The following is a 22,773-nucleotide window of genomic DNA, read 5'->3' on the forward strand; positions in this document are numbered from 1 at the left end:
CATGCAGGGAAAGTCTGAGAGTGAGTGTGAGTCCAACCAGTCTTCCAACCAGGGGCAGAACTATAGGGAGGGCAAGTGGGGCATATGCCCCTGGGCCAAGGGCCCCCTCTTGTATTGGTAGTAGGAGCCCTATTGTGACCATGGTAGGCCCTTAGGGGGGGCCCTATCAGTGTTTTTCCCTTGGGCCCCATGTGCTATTGTTCCGCCACTGCTTCCAGCCCCTCCCACAGTGCCTTCCTGGAGATGAGAGGGGTATGCTGGGTTGGACTAATGCACCATGTGCCCTTAGACAATGGCTGACAACACAGACATGTCATAGAAACACATAGGGTGCGTTCCAATATGCAACCTTGCGTCCTTCACTTGTGCTTATGGCCTCATATCAGGTAGTAATATGTCGTGATGACATTACTGAGAACAGCATTATATTTCAATATCTCGCAAAAGCTCAATTCTAAAGTCATTTTCACATTTTCAAACAGGATGGTAAATGAAGAATAGTCCCCCAAAAAATATGTTGGCTAGGCTGACAGCTGGGGCACTCCCAATTTGAGATTAAAAATGAGGAGATTTTGAAAATATTGTTTAGCATCGCTGCCATTTTACCATTGCACCTAGAAAAATGTTTTTTGTTTTTGTTTTTTTGTGGTTGACAATTTTAATTGTAGACCATAATCACACTTTTAAATTTTACAACAACGTAAATTATTCGTTTCGCTGCAGCAGCTAAATCAACATCTCTGAGAGGTTCATATACAAATGGTGCTGTCTCTATCCGCGATTGAACACTTTCTGTTTACGTTTAATATTTTCAATCTCCTCTTCTTTCAACTTGAGTCTGGTTTTCCAGTGTTGAGACCCCATTAATGTGGTATGGGGTACGTGTTTACTTACAGGTTGGAGTCTGAGATAGGTCTGCTGGAAAACGAGGAATCCCAAATCTCTGCCAAAGAACAAGTCTTGCGGGAGAGGCTGCGAGAAACTGAGAAATCAATCGAGGACCTGCAGAAGGTAAGAAATTGGAGTCCTGCTGAACCTTAATTTTCCTTTTATTTGGCTTTTTATGTCTTTATTTTTGAGAGGACAGTCGAGAGAGGGACAGGAAATGTGTGGGGAATGAGGGATGAGGAAGGGTCGGCAAAGGACCCGGGCCGGAATCGAACTCGGGTCACCGTTGTAGCAGCCCAGTGACCCAACACTACGGTTAGAGCCACGGTAGGGCCTGATCCTTAAAGGGACACTACGGTTAGAGCCACGGTAGGGCCTGATCCTTAAAGGGACACTGTGCAGGAAATGGTCAAAAAAGGTACTGCAACTGTGCTGCTCATTGAAATTGGGTTGCCTATTGCCAAATTTGATCTTTACATGAAAGTTTACTAAGTAATAAAACAAAATTTTCTAGTATGGTCCAAGTACAGTCATTTTTGCAGCTAAAAATGGCTATTTTTGGAAATTCAAAATGGCGAACCATGGAGAAGATCCCCCTTTTCATGTATGAAAAGTGCAATTTTTCCAGTCGTAATGAATACTTAGAATTTGATGGTGGTGGTAAGTATTCATGAAAAAGGTAACATTAGTGAATGGGCAGCATGGATTCTGGAAATAAACAACTAAAAATCTCACACAGTGTCCCTTAAAATTTCAAGAACTCAGTGTATGGTCAGTCTGTCTAACAGCTCTGGTGGTAACCCTAGTCCAACAATTAGTCATCTCGCAGCGAATGAGTCTGTCTTCCTGCCTTATATATGATGATGTCATTCATGTTAGACATTTGCTTGATGTCTTTCTCATTTTCCAACCTTCGCCTTTTGTCTTTCTCTCCCCCTTCCATATCTCTCTCTGTCTCTCTCTCTCTCTCTCTGTCTCTCTGTCTCTCTCTCTGTCTCTCTGTCTCTCTCTCTCTCTCTCTTTCTCTCTCTCTCACACACACACACTCTTGCTCTCTCTTTCTCTCTCTCCCATAGAGTCTACAAGCTCAAGATGGAGGTAAGCATAAAGAACGTTTTTCATTTCATTTTCGATGTACAAATTTCAACTGATTGAACAGAGCTTCCAGTTGCTTGAAATGATAAATCTGATATACAGTAGTGGGAAAAGCCACTTAAGATCATTACTGCAAAGAATGGCATTAATATATACGTAGCTTGGCTGTCGTCAGACCCTTTATTTCCGCTCAGCTTTGTGAGCTCACATTAGGGTTTTGAGGATCTTCAGAACCAATCAGGATCACATGATTTTCAAGAGATGTGATGTAGTCAAAGTTTAAACTTTGTGAATGTTTGTGGAGCAGACCGGAACCCATTTATCTGACAGGAAATCAGATTAATCCATTTTTACTCTAATACTGAGTTTATTCTGGCAAAGGCGCAGGCAGATAGACAGAAGAAAGCAGAGAATGAGACAGAGACACAGACAGACATAGACATTGACAGACAAGTAGACACACGTGTGCATGCACACACACACGCGTACAGACACGCACGCAGGAACGCACACACACACACACACGCACACACACACACACAACACAAGCGTACACACACACACACACACGCACACACGCACACACGTACACACACACACACACACACACACACACACACACACACACACACACACACACACACACACACACACACACACACACACACACACACACACACGCATACACAGAAATATACATAGACACCTGTACAAAGACTAAACATACACACATACTGCACACACATGCACAAAGTCATGCACAAAGTAAACACACCCACACACAGGACCCTCTCTCTCTCATACACACAGACTCATACACACACACACACACACTTCCCCTCCACACACACAGACAAACACACACACACACTTCCCCTCCACACATAAACACACACACACACACACACACACGCTTGTCCATTGTTGTGTTGTGTTGTGTTGTGTTGTGTTGTGTTGTGTTGTGTTGTGTTGTGTTGTGTTGTGTTGTGTTGTGTTGTGTTGTGTTGTGTTGTGTTGTGTTGTGTTGTGTTGTGTTGGAGGGTCCATCTCTATGCGGTGCTGTGCTATGCTTGTGTGGTGTGTGGTGTACTGTGGTGTGGTGTACTGTGGTGTGTGTGTTGTGGTGTACTGTGGTGTGTGTGTTGTGGTGTGTTGGTGTGTGGTGTGTCTCTCTGGCCCCCTTCCCTCCTGTCTCAGCTAGACCATTGAGGTGTGCCACGGGAGGGAGGCCACTTTGTCCGGCCTGATCCCCCCATTCACAACCGCAATCCCCCCCCAGAGGGGCCGCCCATTGTCCCACCTAATGCACGCGCCCCAGCTTTTTCGCTGCCCTAAGCATGGCAGCAGTGGGAGAGAGAGAGAGAGAGAGAGAGAGAGAGAGAGAGAGAGAGAGAGAGAGAGAGAGAGAGAGAGAGAGTCAGGAACAGAGTTAGGAGATGGGGACAGAGAGCATTGGAGAGGAGAGACTACTGTGGGTGTGTATGTCAGGTTGTGTATGTGTGATTGCATGTGTTTTTGTGTGTGTATGTTTGTGTGTTTGTCGTGTGTGATGTGTGTGAGTGTGTGTGTGCGAGCACTAGTGTGCTCATCCATGCGTGTGTGTGCGCCTGTGTGTGCGCCTTCTTTGCCTGTCCATGGGTATGTGTTCCCGGTCCATGTGTGCGTGTGCCTGTCAACGTGTATGTGTGTGCCGGTCCATGTGTGTGTGTGTGCATGTGTGTCCATGTGTGTGTGTCCATGTGTGTGTCAGGACGAAGTGGGGGGTGCCTGTGACTGTGTGTGGTGGATGCAGGCGGGCGGGTGGGCCGGGCAGGCGGACGTCCCATCCAGTCCTCTGACTTCCTCTCTCCTCTGTCGTGTGCTGCTTGTGTGTTGTGCTGTGCGCTCTGCTCTGCCGCTTGGCTCTCTCTCTCTCTGTCGCTCCCCCAGATGCGGTGAGCTACGTGCTTCCCCAGATCCCTGGCCTGCTCCCCGAGCTGAACTCCACGTCCTCAGCCACCAACGCTGCTGCGGGGAAGAACAACTCCCAAGTCCCAAGGAAACCTGGTAGGTGACTTTGACTCCAAAGACAGACAGAAGTGGGAGTTTTTGACCTTGTTGTTGTGTGTTTGTGTGTGGACTGTGGAGGTGTGGTGCGGTGCGGTGGATGTTTACTTGATTAGGCTGGTGGTTGGAGGCTGGAGGAGGCGGCTGGTGGTGGTGGAGGAGGGAGGGAGGGGTTGGGATTGGCAGCAGCGGGGCATGGGGTAAGAGATGTGGTCCCGTGGGGTGGTAGAAGGTATTGGCAACAGTGGTGCATGGGGTAAGAGATGTGGTCCCGTGGGGTGGTAGAAGGGATTGGCAACAGTGGTGCATGGGGTAAGAGATGTGGTCCCGTGGGGTGGTAGAAGGGATTAGGGTATTTGGAGGGTATAATTAAGCTTCAGAAGCTACTGGTCGGTCTCACCTCTCAACCGGCGAGCGCTACAGATTAAGGTGATTCAGATTTCATGTTCTCTGGCTGAAAGCCAGAAAAAACTTAACTACAACTTAACACAACTCGTCACAACACAGGAAGTTGTCCTGAAATGCTGATATCAATTTTCACTATTATTACATACACACCTGAGAAGAGCTGAAGCAGTTTGTCCAATATTGTGTCATCATTGATCCATCCTGCTCAGTTTGGGCATGCAGCCCGCCGGGATTAGTTGGCTAGATTTGCTCTATAGACAAAAATGTGTCATCCATTTACCCTGCTGAGTTTGACTACAGCTGTCAAAGCACGAGCCAGAGCCAGAGTTTGCAATTTTAACATTAGATGTACTTTTGCGTGTCAAGTGTGCTCAAACTGTCTCAATATTTCATGGCAAATAAGAAATTCTGTTCGGCACTGAAAATGATGGTGAAAATGAAAGAAAAAGAGTTTTCATAATGCTTTAGGTTGAATTGACCTTGACTTCCTAAGGAGTGCCTTAATCGACATTCCAGAACAGGTTGTTATGAAGGATGACGTTTTCACATTCCCAAAAGGACAATGTCTGGCAAAAAGCCACATGTTGCTTTTGCACATAGCGTCTCTTGCTAGCTCCACACAACACAAGTGGTTCAATATCCTGTTGTTAAACATTTATCTCCTCTGTTGCTCAAAAGCTTTAACGAGTTAATGGTCAGATACGTACATAGGCTACTATCCGTCAGAGACAAGTAAATACATATTACATACATATTGTAGAAACACTAACTGGCTGGGAAGAGACACAACATGGCCGTATAAACAGCATGTGTACACATCCATTGACAAGGCTTCAGAAAATGGCCACCGCCACACACAATGGGGCCCCGAGCACATGTTTGTTTACTGACCATGTGCAGTGCACGAAGAGCAATTCATCCTGAGAAATTCATACTGAAACATTTTGACCAATAACAGGAATTCCCATTGCTTTCTGTTTCCTATTGCTTTCTCTTTGACAAGATTTTTTTGTCAGTTTAGTTTTGTTTGTGTGCTGCATCGAACAGATTCAAAAAAAGGTATTCAACTAAACTAAACTGAACTAAGATAAACTAAACTAAACTAAACTAAACTGAACTAAAAATGTCTCCTCTTCTAGAATCTGTGTGATATATATTACAGCTCTGCTTTACGGAAAATGATAAATGATAAACCATGTTTATATAAAATACAACTGTCAAGATCTGATTAGAGTGTGTGTGTTAAAGGGGTATGCCACTATTTTGGGGCTTAATACAGTTAAAATCGTTGGCCAGGTTTATAAAGGTGGTAAAGTGTCTTATTTTCCATGTAAGCCGTTGTCTTGCTTTAAGACAAGTTAAAAGAGGGAGCATGTTGCTAAGCCAGTGAAAGTCAATGGATCCGTCTAGCATGCTACATGCTACAGTGATGCATTGACTTTCACTAGCTTAGCTACATACTCCCTCTTTTAACTTGTCTTAAAGCAAGACAACGCTTAACAGGAAAAACAAGACACTTTACCACCTTTATAAACCCCGGCCAACGATTTTAACTGTATTAAGCCCCAAAATAGTGGCATACCCCTTTAAAGTACAGCAATATGTGTGTTTAATATAAGCCACGTGTGACCTGTTAATAATACTAAACCCATTTTCTCTGCTTTCCTTTCCCCGAACACCCTCCATCTCTCCATCGCTCCACTCCTCCATCTGTGCACTCCTCCACATCCTCCACCACCTCGATCCCCCCCCCTTCCACCACTCCATAACCTCCACCCCTCCGCTCCACTGCTCCATCCATCCACCCCTTCATCTGTCTACCCATCCACCCGTCCATCCCTCCGCCACTCCTCCACATCCTCCTCCCCTCGATCCCCTCCTTCCACCACTCCATAACCTCCACTGCTTCATCCATCCACCCCTCCATCCATCCATCCACCCCTCCATCCATCCATCCATCCCTCCATCCCTCGGCCACTGCTGTGCAGCGCTGTACGCCATGGAGATCAGTGTAGAGAAGGACCTGAAGACGGGCGGCACCCGGATCGTGTCGGCGTCCCCCGTCAGCCCCGAGGAGTTGCAGGCGCAGCACCAGCGCGGCGTCAAGGTGTACGACGACGGCCGCAAGGTGATCTACGAGGTGCGCTCGGGCGTCTCCACCACCACCACCGTGGAGAACGGCGTGCACACCTGGAGCCCCACGGACGTGGACGAGCTGATGCAGCGCGTCGGCCAGGCCCAGCGACAGAAACAGAACCAGAACGCCGCCGACGCCAACACCGCTGACGCCGACGACACCGGTCCGGATCCGGGCCCAGGCCGCACCGCCGGCACGGCTGGCAAGGTGGTGGTGACGCCCGCCGAGCCCGACGTGCCACCTCCCGGGAGTTCGACAGAGGACCTCGACAACCACCACCACCACAAGCTGGAGATCGTGGAGCGTGGCGGTGGCGGATCCAGGAGCACGGAACCGCCACCGGTGCCGGTGCCGACGAGCGAGGCGGTGACGGGAGCGCCCGAGGCCACGGCGGACAAGCCGGTCACCATGATCTTCATGGGCTACCACAGCGTGCAGGACGAGGACGAGACCCGCAAGCTGCTGGGCTTCGACGGCACCATCAAGGCGGAGATCATCCTGATCGACGAGGACGACGAGAAGTCGCTGCGCGAGAAGACCGTCACCGACGCCTCCGCCTCCGTGGTGGACACTGGCGGCAACGCGGCCGACCTGGTGTCGGGACGCCCGCCGCTGTCCGACAGCACCGAACTGTCCTCGGAGGGCAAGGACGAGAGCGCAGCAGCAGCAGCAACAGCAGATACTAAGGAACTGCCCACAGCCACAGCAGGTATAGAAAAGAAAAAACGCTGCCAGTGCTGTACTATCATGTGACCTCTTTTTTTTTCTCCAACACTATATTTTTTTCCTTATTTTTTTGTTTTTTTTTTCCTAATTTTCTCTTCTTCTTCTACTACTACTACTACTACTACTACTTCTTCCTCGGAGCACTCTCACAACTCGGCTCTTCCTCCCTTTAAAAGAACTCAAAAACAAACATTACAAAATGGCTCCTTCTTCTCCTACTAACAGCACCTCTAGCTGTCTGCGTGCTCTCCTTTCTCTTCCCCCTTGGCCTACTTTCCCACAGAAAGTTTGGTTCCACAGCTGAGGAGAACTGTTCCCGGAGGCCAAAACAGGTTTGGACAAAAACAGGGGGGATCGTCAGGCCTGTCTGTAGCATCTGACACTCATACTAAGAAGAGCATTACATATTTCATCTTGGAGCATTGAAAAGGAAATAAATGTTAAAAAAAAAAAAAAATCTTGGAGGACAAGGAACAGTATTAGTCAGATTATTTAAATATGTATCAGTATTTAACTAATTTTTAAAGAGTATAAAATAAATAAAAGATGTGTCAGTCTTAAAGCTGTACATTCAAGAATGATATAAAATTGCCACTTCCACTGAGAGCTTTATAAAGTAGTGTAGCATAGGTAGAAACATTGAGAGTAAGGGTTTGACACACACACACACACACACACACACACACACACACACACACACACACACACACACACACACACACAAACAAAAACAATGCCAACATTGTGAGAATGGCCAGTGTGATATGAAGCAGTGTGGTATCCATGCACTCATAGCGCCATGCACTCTGTAAATACGTTCGCTCATCATACATTTGTCCAGTGGCCTTACTGAAGCATCTCAACTGCTACTCTCTTGATAACAGGATGGATGTTTGTTTGTTTGTTATTTTTTCCCTCTGCTTACAGTTCCGGAGTAAAGTCTAAGTCTTTTTTCCCTCTTCTGTGGCAGTGTCAGTAAGACAATGTGCACGTTATGTTCTGTACTGCACATTCAATCCCACTTTGCACCGGTGCAGCTATAGTGGTGTGCCTCAGTGCAAATGTACCGTATATCAGTAGGCGAGGAGTCAACAACCCTGGGGGATGAATTTCTCAAAACCAAAGTTGCTTACTACATTAGCTACTTTGTTGTTTTCATTTGCATTTTCCCATTGGCAACTACCAAAGTTGCTAACAGGCTAGCAACTTCTGTTTTGAGAAACTCACCCCAGTTCAGAAGTAAACACCCTGCCACAGATTCCTCCCACCATGGGGGACTTCACTGAATAACTGGTCTGCCTGTCTTGAGGAGAATTGTCTAACGTACAAGTAGAAGTACTCTTGCAGATGTAATTACAAGACCAGAGTTATTATATTAGATAGTTAAACTGTGTAATATGATACTTCTAGTGTTGTAATTACATCTGTGAGAGTACTGGTCTTGAGTACACATTACGATCAGCTGATTTTGTGTGATCATCACAGTGACAGGGTTTTGACTTGCTGAATACGGGATTGACACCTCTGATCAGTGGGTTGAATTATTTATCATGAAACAATGAGTGCTTTCCAATATGCATACTCCTGTCCTCCACTTGTGCTTGTGGACTTGCCTCACCTCCTGGCCCCTCAGCCTAGCCACAACAACTTTTGGGGGACTATTCTTCATTTACCATCCAGTTTGCAAATGAGAAAATAACGTAACAATTGAGCTTTCGTGAGATATTGAAATATAATGCTGTTGTCAGTGGTGTCATCACAGCATATCACTTCCTGGTACGAGGCCACAACCACACAAGTGGAGGACGCAAGGTCGCATATTGGAACGCACACTATGACGGTGTCTGAACACTTCCTTTCATCATCATCTCCTGACTTCCCAGCGATTGGTCGGCTCCTTCAGGGCAGCTACTGTAACTGGCCTTGACTTTCAGGTGTCTCGTCTCGTCTTCTTTCAGGTGTTTCGTCTCGTCTTCTTTCAGGTGTCTCGTCTCGTCTTCTCCAATATTTGTCCAGTGTCTTGACCATGTTTAGATACTGCAGTAAGGCATTATGCCATGGTTTGCTGAAACATAAGGTCCAACAAATGCTGATAAACCGGCCATTTGTCGGCCTGTACTTTACACTAATCTTTTCTTTTACCTGGTGCTTTTGGTCGTAAGATGTCTGCTAATATGTGTCTAGTACCCACACTCATCGGTTAAGATAAGAACTTCTAAAAATATACCAATTGTGCAATGCTGCAGATCTTCAATTCACAATTGTGCAAATGATATGATTCTCTCACACCAGTTCAGCACTGTCCTAACTGATCCATACCTTGAGGAAGACACTTTTTTATACAGCTTGATCCTAGTTTACATATTCAGTTGGCAAGCTGTGTAATATCAAGGGATCTTTTCTGGTTGAAAATATATTTCAGGACATGACTGCCTTCATTATTTGAAACATTACCAAGTTACAAAAAGCACAATATATTGGAGATGGGGTCTGTCTATGCATCACCAAAAGCTGAAACTGCCAGGACAGAGTCCCAATTTTATACCAGCGACCGCTTAGCAGTTAGAATCCCGAGAAGATATCCGTAATAATATTGGCACTGACTGACTACATTGGCATTATATGCAAACATAGCATAACCATGAACACCAAGACACTTATATGAAGGATTAGAAATTGTTAGAAATGCTTTCATACAATTAGAAGTGCAGATTTTTTGGAATATTTCTCAGGGGTTTTGGACAATAAGTCATCTGAGTGTCAGTGTCTGAGTTGAGAGAAACACGATAAGCAGCCCTTTTCGCTTGTCAGTGGTGAGGGGGGTTTAGCCGCTCAGCTTGTGTGTTAGGCTAAGCTAACAATATATCAACAGTTCAGGACACATATGAAGACAAAGGCGATCCACACACAGAGGAGCTCCAGTTGTTATTTTCCATTTCGATGATGTTATGAGCTCTTGCGGCCTTCCTCGGACTAAGTGCAGTTAAGAGCAAAGCTCACATGGATAGGACAAGAGACACACCACCACACGATCAGGTGGAGTTAACGCAGGCTAAAAAAATATATAGCAGCTACATTGTCATGATGGTACGCCTACACGTGTACGGATATTTTCGAACGTAAACACCTCTGCATGTGTTTATGTAGAATTCATTATAGCGCTATCAATATCTGATAGTAATACAATTCTTAGTATCCAAAGTCACACAGAAACACCATAGGACTCCATTAAGGTTGACTCTGAGGAGATCTTTTGGATTTATGTTGGGTTTAATCTATTAAAAATACTAATACCAACTGCTTCACTCTGTCCATCTATCTTACATCTGACACCAATATCGACTAACTGCTTAGTTCCACCATTAACCACACGCTTAGTCAAAACAGGAAATTCACAAAACAGACTATGTAGGCTTACTACAGTAGCACAGCAATCTATACCGCATTTTATCATCTGCCTGGAAATGGTCAGATCTTCAGTGAAGTACTCTACGATTTTAGATCATCAGCATACGAATATTACCAGGTCACCACAAAACAGCACATGATGCATTGTAGACTGACTTAGATTGTAGGCCACTGTACTTTACTTTCATTTAGGCGGCAATCGGTCATCCTGTTCAGCAGCGTCACTGAACCTTATCCAAGATAGGCTACAGTAACTCTCCTAGCAGCATACATTTACAGCAAGGGGAAGAACGCAGCAGTAGCCATGTGAAATAATACTAGAACAGCATTTCATAACACACAAACGAGTAGAATAATTGCCAAACCTACTACAGCCAGTGTACATATTTTACAATATTTTTTCAGAAAGTTGGCAACAGGACGTACAATTATCCAATTCTTTTGACAGGAGGTAAGCTACTGCCAAAACACTGCACATTATTATTATTATTATTATTATTATTATTATTATTATTATTATTATTATTATTACCAAATCTACTTCTGTTCCCTCTAATTATGCTGTGCCTAATACAATCAGAATAAAAGATGTGAATGTTTTCCAGCACAGTTTCAAAGACACACACACACACGCACGTGTGCACACACACACACACACACACACACACACACACACACACACACACACACACACACACACACACACACACACACACACACACACACACACACACACACATATACACACAGCCAACTGTGATCTGCTTCTGAGGTACAGTATCTGTTTGGGTTCAACAACACCATCTGCTATTAGAAAGCCTGTGCTTCATAACTAAAATCTGGTGTATTTTTGTTACCTGAAGAGTAATTGTTCATGCCAATGTACATGTCTTTCGTTATGTCTATGATAATCACTCTGTATCTCTCCATCTATTGGTTCTTCCTTTCTTTTTCCCCTTTCTCTTTCTCTCTCTCGCTCCTGAAACCTCACCACACGCACACACTTTACTCAGAATACAAAATGGCCGCCGCCGCCTCCTCCTTGCTGTAACAGTGGCTTTCCCCTTTGTATGGTATATACCTAGTCAAATAAACTGCATTTTCACAGTGCCTACCCTCCCGTGTCTCTGCTATGGTTCTTTCACTAACTCACCATTATTGTGGCACACAATCTATTGTGTCACTAACTCACTATTGTGTCTCTTGCACCACCTTTGCCCTCTAGCTGTCTATCTATCTCTTTCATGCTGATAACTTTGTGCTTTTTGCTGCTTTGCCGTCTGGCATCTGGCCCCTGTCTGGCCTGGCTCTGGCCCAGGTCAGGTGTGAGTCTGAGATGGCAGCATAGCAGCAGGTCAGAGGTCAGGTATCTGAAATGGTGTTGCATCCCCTTTGATTGCTGCTCTGTGATTGTGAGCACCCACAATGCACCTGCACTAACCAAGCCCACACAGATGACCCGTAACAGACTTACACTGCATGCACTCTGCTGCCGGGCATTTCCCAAAGTCTAGTGTATGACCCTTGGAAGTGTGTCAGCCTAATTAGTCACGCCCAGTGATTGGATACTCTGCAGAGTTCACCAAAGAGTATCCAATCACTGGGCGTGATTACGAAGGCTGATACACTTTGAAGGATAGGAAGGAAACTAGACTTTGAGAAATGCCCGACATCCCCCCCGCCACCACCACAACCACCACCACCACCCTTATCCTGCCCCATAACCCCAGGAGGACACTGGGGGGGACCCTGCTTTGCACCTGCATGAGAAGCTTACATAATGATTAATAATAATTAAAGCGTGAACCGCTTGGGTACTGAACAAACAATGCAGGAAAGACAACAAACAGCAGGCCAGATTTGCCTCACCCATACACTCTGATCAATATTTTTTGTCAATATTTATTTGTTGAATCACCTGTCTACTGAATAGGGGTGTTGTGGAAACGGTTTCTGTTGCAAACAGATTAAAGTGTCTAAAGCGCAAGCAGGTGTTCTACACTCACTCTTCCTAATATGTAGTTACAACTTCCATATTATTTATTGAAACCATGCACTGTATGCATTTTTGGGAGGATGGTACAACATCAAGTAAGTAAGGAAGGAATTAAGTACAATTTGTCATCCAATCATTTTTGGTAAGACTGCCTTCAGAAAAGTAGATGTGTTTAGGTCAAATACTAAATGTGTGCTTGATCACATCATCATCATTATCACTATTTTCTAAGAACTAAAATCAGCATTCCGAGTGTGATAGCATGCATGGTCAGGTTAACACACAGGCTAGATATGGCTGCAGCCTAGGGGCCCCCACCACAGGCTAGATATGGCTGCAGCCTAGGGCCCCCACAGGCTAGATATGGCTGCAGCCTAGGGGGCCCCACCATAGGCTAGATATGGCTGCAGCCTAGGGCCCCCACAGGCTAGATATGGCTGCAGCCTAGGGGGCCCCACCATAGGCTAGATATGGCTGCAGCCTAGGGGCCCCCACCATAGGCTAGATATGGCTGCAGCCTAGGGCCCCCACAGGCTAGATATGGCTGCAGCCTAGGGCCCCCACAGGCTAGATATGGCTGCAGCCTAGGGGCCCCCACAGGCTAGATATGGCTGCAGCCTAGGGCCCCCACAGGCTAGATATGGCTGCAGCCTAGGGCCCCCACAGGCTAGATATGGCTGCAGCCTAGGGCCCCCACAGGCTAGATATGGCTGCAGCCTAGGGGCCCCCACAGGCTAGATATGGCTGCAGCCTAGGGCCCCCACCACAGGCTAGATATGGCTGCAGCCTAGGGGCCCCCACCACAGGCTAGATATGGCTGCAGCCTAGGGGCCCCCACCATAGGCTAGATATGGCTGCAGCCTAGGGGCCCCCACCACAGGCTAGATATGGCTGCAGCCTAGGGGCCTCCACCTGCCAGGGGGGCCCTGATTGGCCAAAAGTGAAAAAATGCAGAATTGTGACCAGATGCAATATTGAAAAAAATAAAAAAAATCTTGAGAAATCATCATCATTATCCTTAATTCCTAGTTCGTAATTATGACACTGGCTATGTAAAAATGTCACAATTTCCCCTCCGGGGGCCCCCACAGCAACCTGAAGCCTGGGGTCCCCAGACCATCTTAATCCAGCCCTGATAGCATGCTTCCTAATGTGGAAGCATAACTGTGAATACCCATGGAGCCAGTATCAGGGGAGCTGGGAGCACTTCAGGGGTGCATTTCTCAAAAGCGTAGTTGTTAGCCTGTTAGCAACTTGGGTTGTTGCCAATGGGAAATTACATCGCAACCATCAAAGTAGCGAATGTAGTTAGCAACTATGGTTTCGAGAAATACACCCCAGTCTGGTCTCTTGGTGTCTGTGTCCTCCTGGGCCCGGGCGCCGTAAGCAGGGCCGTTTCAAGCTATTTGGGGGCCCTAGGCAAAGAGGGACTTGACTACCCCTTCTTACCGCCACACATTTGGCAAAGGGCCACCTCGAGAGATATTTGAATAGCTAGTATAATTGCACTTATCGGTCAATGAGTTTAGGGAGTAAGCATTCGATTTTATGGAATTTAGAGGTGCGCAATTTAGGTCATTGCTGTAATTTAAATACAAGTAGATGCCCACTCATTACCAGGGGCCTCTATTCAGCTGGGGGCCCTTGTCAAATGCCTAATTTGCTTGCCTGGTTGTGACAGGCCTGCCCTTAAGACCCATTCATTAATTTATCGTTATTATATGGTGTGACGTCATCGGTCGAATGCTCCATTCATTTCAACGGGGATCCCCAACGTTCGCACGTCTGTTATTTTTCGATAACGGACGGGTTGGTCTATAACAGACCGCTGTCAATGGCAACAAGACTTTTCACTGCTAAAGCGACTTTTCAACAAGACTCTAATCAGCTGCTGTGATAGACAACACCTGTTGTCCTGGCTACCTAGCTGTTGCCTAGCGGTGTTCCACAACCGCACTGTTTTGCTTTGCGCAGCAACAATCTTAACATTAAATAGGCCTAAAGAAATGTCCCCGCCATGTGTGAATCATTTAAGTATATCCATATAATAAGCGGGTTAACTTTCGGCGAGTCGGTCGCTTTGTGGAATAGCAGCACTTCAGAGTGCTCCGCGTCGGGGTCTAAAGATTCTCTCTGTCGTGCTGCTATTCCACGGTAGCGACCTTCTCGCCGAACGTTAACCCTTACTTGATCAAGAGGACAATCTAATAATGCCTCATCAGAGGGATAACGTGTCGTCTGTGATTACAGTACAAAAACACAGATGCAAGTTACACAGTGCAGACACAATACAGTAATGCAGTTATATTTAGAGATGTACTGGATCCTGATTTTTGTCGTGCCGGATACCGGATCCACTGCTTAAGATCCTGCCGGATCCGGAACCGGATACCGGATCCTACGAAAGGGTTGAAACACATACTCGCACACGTGGGCCCTTTTTATTACATTGGCTCAAACTATTTTTTAGAGGCATTGGCTTACTGCCACACTGCCTGCACTGGCCGTTCTTTCACTCCATGCAGCAATTGGGGTTTTGAAAGACTGACTGAATAACCTAGGCTAGAGATGCACCAGATCCTGATTTTCTGGTAACTGCCGGATACCGGATCCACTGCTTAAGATCCTGTCGGATCCAGATCCTGTGAAAAATCCTATTATCCTGCCGGATCCGGAACCAGATCTTGGATCCTGTGCATCTCTAGTTATATTTACTGATTACACTACATGCGTTTGCATGCATTGCATTCGGAAGATGCTTTTTAACCAAAGCGACTTACAATCAAGGACATAATCACAGCCAACATCACAGATACGAAGTGCACAGGAAATGTGCAGAGCAACAAGTGCAGATTCAACGGAGGCTTACCAGGAGACTAAGGCAGCTCAAACATTAGTGTAGTAGATAGTCACGAAGGAGCAGAGTCTTTGGCGTTGAGAAGGACACAACTGACTGGGGCGGTGCTTAGTCACCATTGGGGGGCAATAGTCTATTTTATTTTTCAATACTAAGGGGGCGTTGGCAGGCTCATGATGAGGCCAGGGGCGTTGGGAGGGTTATGAGGAGGTCAAGGGGGCATTTGTTCAAAAAAGGTTCAGAACCTCTGTTTTAACCCTCTGGTTGTGTTAGAAACATGGTTACGTTCATGGTGTTAACGGTCAAAATTGACCGCCTACACAAAAAAAGTAATAATACATTGATCAGAAATCTGATTTGCATATTTTGTGATTAATACCTTTTAGACATCCTTTTGAAACATTTCCAATGTTATTTAAATGTTATTCTGCTTTGTTTTAGTGATTTGTAGGCTTTTTTTCTTATCTTGCACCAATTTGTTTAAAAGCATAACAAAAAAGAATATGAGAGTAAAGTGAATGTCATATAACTGTATACAACTTTTGGGAGATGTAAATGAATGGCCCGGTCATTTTTGACCGAAACACCATGAATGTAACAAGTTGGTGTATCTTCCACAATTCTTTAGGAATTTCATTATATTTCATTTTGACCATTTGAATAAGTAAGCTGGAGGATATCATGAAGTGTCATTTGTGTATGATGAAAAGTAGAGAAGTTATTTATGAATGAAGTTTCAAAACGGTCATTTTTGACCGCAACACAACCACTGTTTTGATGCATATAAGGGGGCAACACATAATTGCATACTATGATGAAAGGAAGGGTCACGTCATGCAGTAAACGTATGTGCAGAATGAGAGGAGCCACTCTTCTCATCAGCAGAAAGGATGTTGAATGTTGAATGTCTAGCATTACTGAGGGGAGTTTAAACTCACAAAACACATCTTCGGCATTCAGTACTCACTCAAACACACGGTATCTCTATCTCTCTCTCACACACATACACACACAGTCTTATCTTCCTTGCTCCCTCTCTCCTTCTCTCTCTCTCTCTCTCTCTCTCTCTCTCTCTCTCTCTCTCTCTCTCTCTCTCTCTCTCTCTCTCTCTCTCATACACACATAGACACATACACACACTCACTATCTCTTATCATCTTGGGAGCATTAGCTTAACAAGACTGTACCACTGCTGTGGGTAATTGTTCATTAAAAAAGCTGATTGGCGTCCTAATGCCTGTAATGAATGCTCCAATTATGATGCCTCAGGCATTTTCTTCGCTGAAAAAAAATGTTAATTTGACCACAGTATAAAAACCCCTTTCAACATAACAGTGCTGTGGGATTGCCAAGTGCGGAACACATACTCCTTGTTGCCTGATTATCATCAACTTTCAAATCTCTGAGACTTGGTCTGACCAAGAGCATAACAATTAACATTTCCCGAACGGCATCGTCGACCCGCCTCTTTTGGTTTGCTAATGGTTGTATGATTCTTGAGAAAGTAGGAGGAGTTCCTGATTTTTCGGGAGCTCAGAAACTATATTTGTATTGCTCTTGACTAAAAGCAACGCTGAAGATGTTGCGTCACTAGGAGGGCATGGCCTGGCTATATTCCTTGTGTCTTTGTATCCTTGTAGGCTATCGTTTCTGCATTGGCATTGGCTTTAACCAACAAATATGAGTGGCCCTTCCCTCATAAGGGAACATCGATAAATGTCTCATGCAATATGCATAGGCGATACATATATAATGCATTATATCATATCACATGAATAACACACAAGTCCCCTGAGTGCGTTGGTGTGGGCACATGCTAGCGGAGATCTGCTGATAGCAGAGCAACTGATGTTTAAGCACACACACGCTGATGTGCGCACACGCACGCACACACACACACACGCGCGCGCACACACACACACACACACACACACACACACACACACACACACACACACACACACACACACACACACACACACACACACACACACACACACCTGAGCAATCATGCTATTTAAGTCAAGTCAAGTCAAGTCAAGTCAAGTTTATTGTCAATTTCTTTACATGCACTGGTCATACAAAGAATTTGAAATTGCGTTTCTTGCTCTCCCATGCAGACATAGACTAATCTAGGTAAGGACATAGACAGTATAGACATAGACAGTACTCATACATGGACATAGACAGTATGGACGTAGACATTGCTCATACAGACATTTAAAGTGCAAGACTGGACAACAGAAGACTTGTAGAGAACATACATTAAGAGGAGGTATTTTGTTGTTCTTTTTTTCTAAAAGTCCTTTATAGCGTTCTGACATAGTAATAGTAGCATTTGAAGAAATAAATAATTAAAAAAAAAAGGTTTTTATTAAATACACCAGCAGCAGTATGTGTGTGTGTGTGTTTGTATGTGTTTTGTGTGCGTGTGTGTGCGTGTGTGTGTGTGTGTATGTGTGTGTGTGTGTGTGTGTGTGTGTGTGTGTGTGTGTTTAGTGCAGGTAGAAAGTGCGGTGTGCGTCTGTGTGTGTGTACCTGTGTATGTGTGTGTGTGTGTGTGTGTGTGTGTGTGTGTATGTGTGTGAGTATGAGTTGTGTGTCAGTGTGTGTATGTTTGGGTTTAGTGCAGAAAGTGCAGTGTGCTTGTGTGTGTGTGTGTGTGTGTGTGTGTGTGTGTGTGTGTGTGTGTGTGTGTGTGTGTATGTGTGTGTGTGTGTGTGTGTGCATGTGTATGTTTTGAGTTAGTGCAGGTTGAAAGTTCAGTCACAGATGTAGTAGTGCAGGTGGAATGTTCAGTCGCAGATATGGTGGTTGGGATGAGGGGGGGGAGCGTTGTCAGTGGCCTGGCTGGCTAGAGGCTGACAGTGAAGGGAGAGTGGGTTGAGTGTTCAGTATCTTGATTGCTTGATGCATCGTGCTGCTTGCAAGCCTGGTGGTACGGGAACGGAGGCGCCTGTACCTCTTTTCCAGAGGGCAGGAGGCTGAACAGTTTGTGTGCAGGGTGGCTTGTGTCTTTGATGATCATCAGTGCTTTTCGGGTGAGGCGTGCGGTGTAAATGTCCTGCAGGGAGGGGAGTGGTACTCCAATGATCTTCTTCGCTGTGTTCACAACACGCTGGAGTGTCTTCCTGTTTTTCTCCGTGCAGCTTCCTCCCCACACTGTGATGCAGCTGGACACGACGCTCTCTATGGTTCCTCTGTAGAATGTTGTCATGATGGAGGGTGTAGCACTTGCCTTCTTTAGTTTTGCGCAAGAAGTAGAGACGCTGATTGGGCCTTCTTCGCCAGTGATGTGTAGTGTTGGTGGTCCAAGAGAGGTCGTCGCTGATGTGCACTCCAAGGAACTTGGTGCTGCTCACTCTCTCCACAGCATCATCACCGTCGATGGTCAGTGGTGGCAGTTGTTTTTGACCCTCTGAAAGTTGACAACAATCTCCCTTGGTCTTGTTGACATTCAGCAGGAGGTTGTTGTCTTTGCACCACCATCTGGCCAGCAGGTCTACTTCTTCTCTGTAGTGGGTCTCATCGCCCTTAGTGATTGAGGCCCACCAGTGTTGAATCATCCGCAAACTTCACTNGATGGTTAGTGNTGTGGGTCGTTGTGCAGTCATGTGTCAGCAGCGTGAACAGCAGGGGGCTGAGAACACAACCTTGCGGACCCCCGTGCTCAGGGTCAGGGTGCTTGAGGTGTTATTCCCTACCCGTACTGCTTGTGGTCTCTGCATCAGGAAGTCCAGCAGCCAGTTTGCAGAGGGAGGTGCTGAAACCTAGTTTGTCCCAGTTTTCTGATGAGTTGTTGTGGTATTATGGTATTGAATGGCTGAGCTGAAGTCAATGAACAGCATTCTCACATATGAGTCTTTATTGTCCAAGTGGTGAGGGCTGGATGGAGGGCAGAGCAGATTGCATCCTCCGTGGATCGCTTGGCTCGGTATGCGAACTGGTAGGGGTCCAGGGTGGGGGGTAGGGTGGCTTTGATGTGTGACAGGACTAGCCGTTCGAAGCACTTCATGATTATGGGCGTCAGTGCTACAGGACGGTAGTCATTGAAGCATGATGGTGATGATTTCTTCGGCACGGGTATGATGGTAGCAGCTTTGAAAAGTGATGGGATGACTGCTTGCTCCAGAGAGATGTTAAAGATGTCTGTGAAGACATCCTTCAGCTCTTCTGCACAATCCTTCAACACTCGGCCAGGTATGTTGTCTGGGCCAGCTGCTTTGCGTGGGTTGATGGTGGCCAGTGTCCTCTTCACACTGGCAGAGGACAGGTACAGGGGTTGATCATGGGGGGGAAGGGGAGTTTTCTGTGGATGAGTGTCATTTTGTGCTTCAAAACGGGCAAAGAAACTGTTCAGGTCGTTTAGCAGAGAGGTGTTGTTGTCACAGCTTCGTGGTGCGGGCTTATAGTCCGTGATGGCCTGTATGCCCTGCCACAGGCTCTGTGCATCTCTGCTGTCTTTGAAGTGTGTTGTTATTTTGTCCGAGTATTCCTTTTTTGCTTTCCCTGATGCCCCTGGGACAGGTTTTTGCTCTTGCTGCTTTTAGGCCAGCTACGTCTCCTGCTCTGAAGGCTTTGTCTCTGGCCCTCAGCAGTCTGTGAACGTCTCCTGTGAACACAGATTGATTGATTTTTTTGTAGGTACAAATACAAATAGGCTACATAAATAACATAGGAGAAATGAATTCATTAGGGGCTACAATAAAGGCAGGATTAAATTGACCTTAGAGCCTGCACAGAAAAAGATGGGTTGCCTATCTCTGTTATCAATCCTTTCAAAGCCCAAGGGGACACTGCCCAACCTGGAACACACAAAAGAAACTAAATTCCAGTAACCTTCTGTTGTGTCATACTGTACAGAATCCTGTTTGGAGATCATGAACATACATATGCAGTACTCTGGGATGCAGTGGCATGCACAGACATTTTGTGGGGCAGGTGCTCAATTTTCAACAATGACTGCTATTGGTTCTGACCTATAGGTTGGCTGGTTGATGTGTTATTGATGTCTTAATGTGACTTGTTATGATTTGTCTGTTATCTGAGTCTGAATATGCATCTGAGGGAAACATCCATGCTTCTTAAACCTCAGGAACTTTTGTTCATATTTTGCCTGTTATACAGTGTATGTTTTACGTATGTCTTCTTGACATGAGCACTAAGAAAGAAATCCCTTGCACAAATTGCATGGCAAAAGAAAATTGATTTAATCTCAGTCTGCCAACACAGTCTGCAAACACGCCAGAGTGACGCAAGTTTTGCATTCTTCAATGCCATTCATTATACGAGAAGTGGTTTGCTTTTTAAAGTGATACTGTCCCATTTTTGGAAATAAATAAGTTCATATTACACCTCCCTTTAAGTTAAATGATTGAGGTTTACCTTTCTCCTGTGCTTCCTGTCATTCTCTGAGTATGGCAGCGCAAATTTGACCTCAAAGCTAGCAATTAACATGAAGTCCTATGACACCAGCTGCCGGCTAGGGCCAGTGTAGGAGCGGAGGTGGGGTTGCAGGTATGACATCACGTTGGGGGAACTCCCCCAGAATTCTAAGGTTCTACATAGACTCCCATGAGCCTGCGGCACCCCCAACGTGATGTCATAATACTACATTTTCTTAAAATGGTTAACCTGCAACCCCACCTTTAAGGGGAGGTGTAATATGAACTTATTTCCCAAAGTGGTACCTACAGTATCACTTTCAGTTCAATGCTATGATATGTACATCTAGCCTATTTGAGGTTTGGGTTTTGACTAGCAGAAACCTGCGTCATGCCACTGATTACTGTGTTTACAGTGTTTATGTTGACTTATGTGGGCTTGTTCAAGATGGCTGCTTCACTGGCTGCTATCTGATGAGATTGGAAGAGATAACAGTGACAGGGGCAGCTGCTCAACCAGAAAGCAGCTGTCTTAAAATGTACCTTTCCTAAATTATTTTAATACCACGTACAGTAATATGGACAAATATATGCAAAAATATGGACAAATATATGCACAAGTTGACATATTTTTAAGCATTGCTTGCAAGGTCACATATTGGTTTCAGTCAGCTAGCCATGCGGCAATCTTAAACACGCCCGTTGTTACAAAGCTGCATCGTGAGAATGGGCACGAACATTGCAAGGCCACACTACAGAACAGCCTGCGTAATGTCCTGTGTGAGTTGGGGATGAAATAAGAGATGAGTTTATCATGTGACTGACTCAGTGTTGTTGTTGCCGTATGTTCTTGCTTAGGACGCATGCTGGTTGAACACGCCCCCTCAGCAAAGAACGGAGGCCTGCCACGGAACCATGCAGCACAGGTGAGTCTGGCACCTTCTGGTTCCCTAATGGATCTCAAACAAACTCGAACACTTTAAAGCAGGGCTATTCAAATGGCGACCCTGGGCCAGAGGCGGCCCTTGGACAGCAAGGTTCTGGCCCCCCACAAGCCCCTTCAAATACAGAATCGTTTTTTTGGAATTTAGAGATAAAAGTATGGGTTCCGTTATTGTGCTGAAACGGGACACGGGACATTAAAATGCAGGAAATTGCATCTAAGAAATGCAAAACCTTCTGGGTGAGGACCCCCAGACCCTTCCCTTCAATGAAGTCTTCCATATGTTTTTCATTGACAGTCGGCAACCATAATACATACATACAGTTCGGCCCCTTTACTGGGAGGAATATGAAAAACTGGCCCTCGTAGACATTTAATTGAATACCCCTGCCTTAAAGATTTAACCAGGGTACTTAAAACCCCTAAGGCCTGGTCCTGAAAAATAAATCATGTTTTCCCATTAAGTGAAGTGAAAGTGAAAGTCCATTGGGAAACTCCAAGTCCCATTGTCATTGTGACAAAGCACTCCATAGCACACAAGTGAACACTGCACACAACAAAATTGCATTTATGCCTCACCCATGCTAGGGGGCAGCCCTCAATGGCGCCCCATGGGGAGCAGTGCGGTGGGATAGTAGCCTACCATGCTCAGGGTACCTCAGTCATGGAGGAGGATGGGGGAGAGCACTGGTTGATTTCTCCCCCCACCAACCTGGCAGGTCGGGAGTCAAACCGGCAACCTTTGGACTACAAGTCTGACGCCCTAACCGCTTACCCATGACTGCCCTATTATTTTTAGACTGTTCAAATTATTCAGTCTTCTTATTTGGCTAATGCCGGTTCATCTTGAATCCACTTTATAAAAAGAGCGTCCCTTCTTCAGAT

At 45.7% G+C, this 22,773-nt stretch overlaps 1 protein-coding gene across 3 annotated transcripts in view; it reads left to right on the top strand.

Moving 5' to 3' along the window:
• Window positions 1–22,498, top strand: part of palm2akap2 (PALM2 and AKAP2 fusion) — a 108,012-nt gene extending 85,514 nt beyond the window's left edge. The window contains exons 4-8 of one of the 3 annotated variants that reach the window (XM_063209793.1): window positions 897–1,011; window positions 1,965–1,986; window positions 3,913–4,029; window positions 6,426–7,217; window positions 21,804–22,498. In XM_063209793.1, the coding sequence (XP_063065863.1) occupies window positions 897–1,011; window positions 1,965–1,986; window positions 3,913–4,029; window positions 6,426–7,217; window positions 21,804–21,928 (1,171 nt within the window). In that variant the 3' untranslated portion in view covers window positions 21,929–22,498. Of the gene's footprint in view, window positions 1–896; window positions 1,012–1,964; window positions 1,987–3,912; window positions 4,030–6,425; window positions 12,274–21,803 lie in introns of those variants that run through there. The other 2 variants (XM_063209792.1, XM_063209794.1) reach the window with 2 other exon arrangements.
• Window positions 22,499–22,773: the final 275 nt, after the last annotated feature.

The sequence above is a fragment of the Engraulis encrasicolus genome, chromosome 11 (assembly GCF_034702125.1).
Source record: "Engraulis encrasicolus isolate BLACKSEA-1 chromosome 11, IST_EnEncr_1.0, whole genome shotgun sequence".
Taxonomy (NCBI): domain Eukaryota; kingdom Metazoa; phylum Chordata; class Actinopteri; order Clupeiformes; family Engraulidae; genus Engraulis; species Engraulis encrasicolus.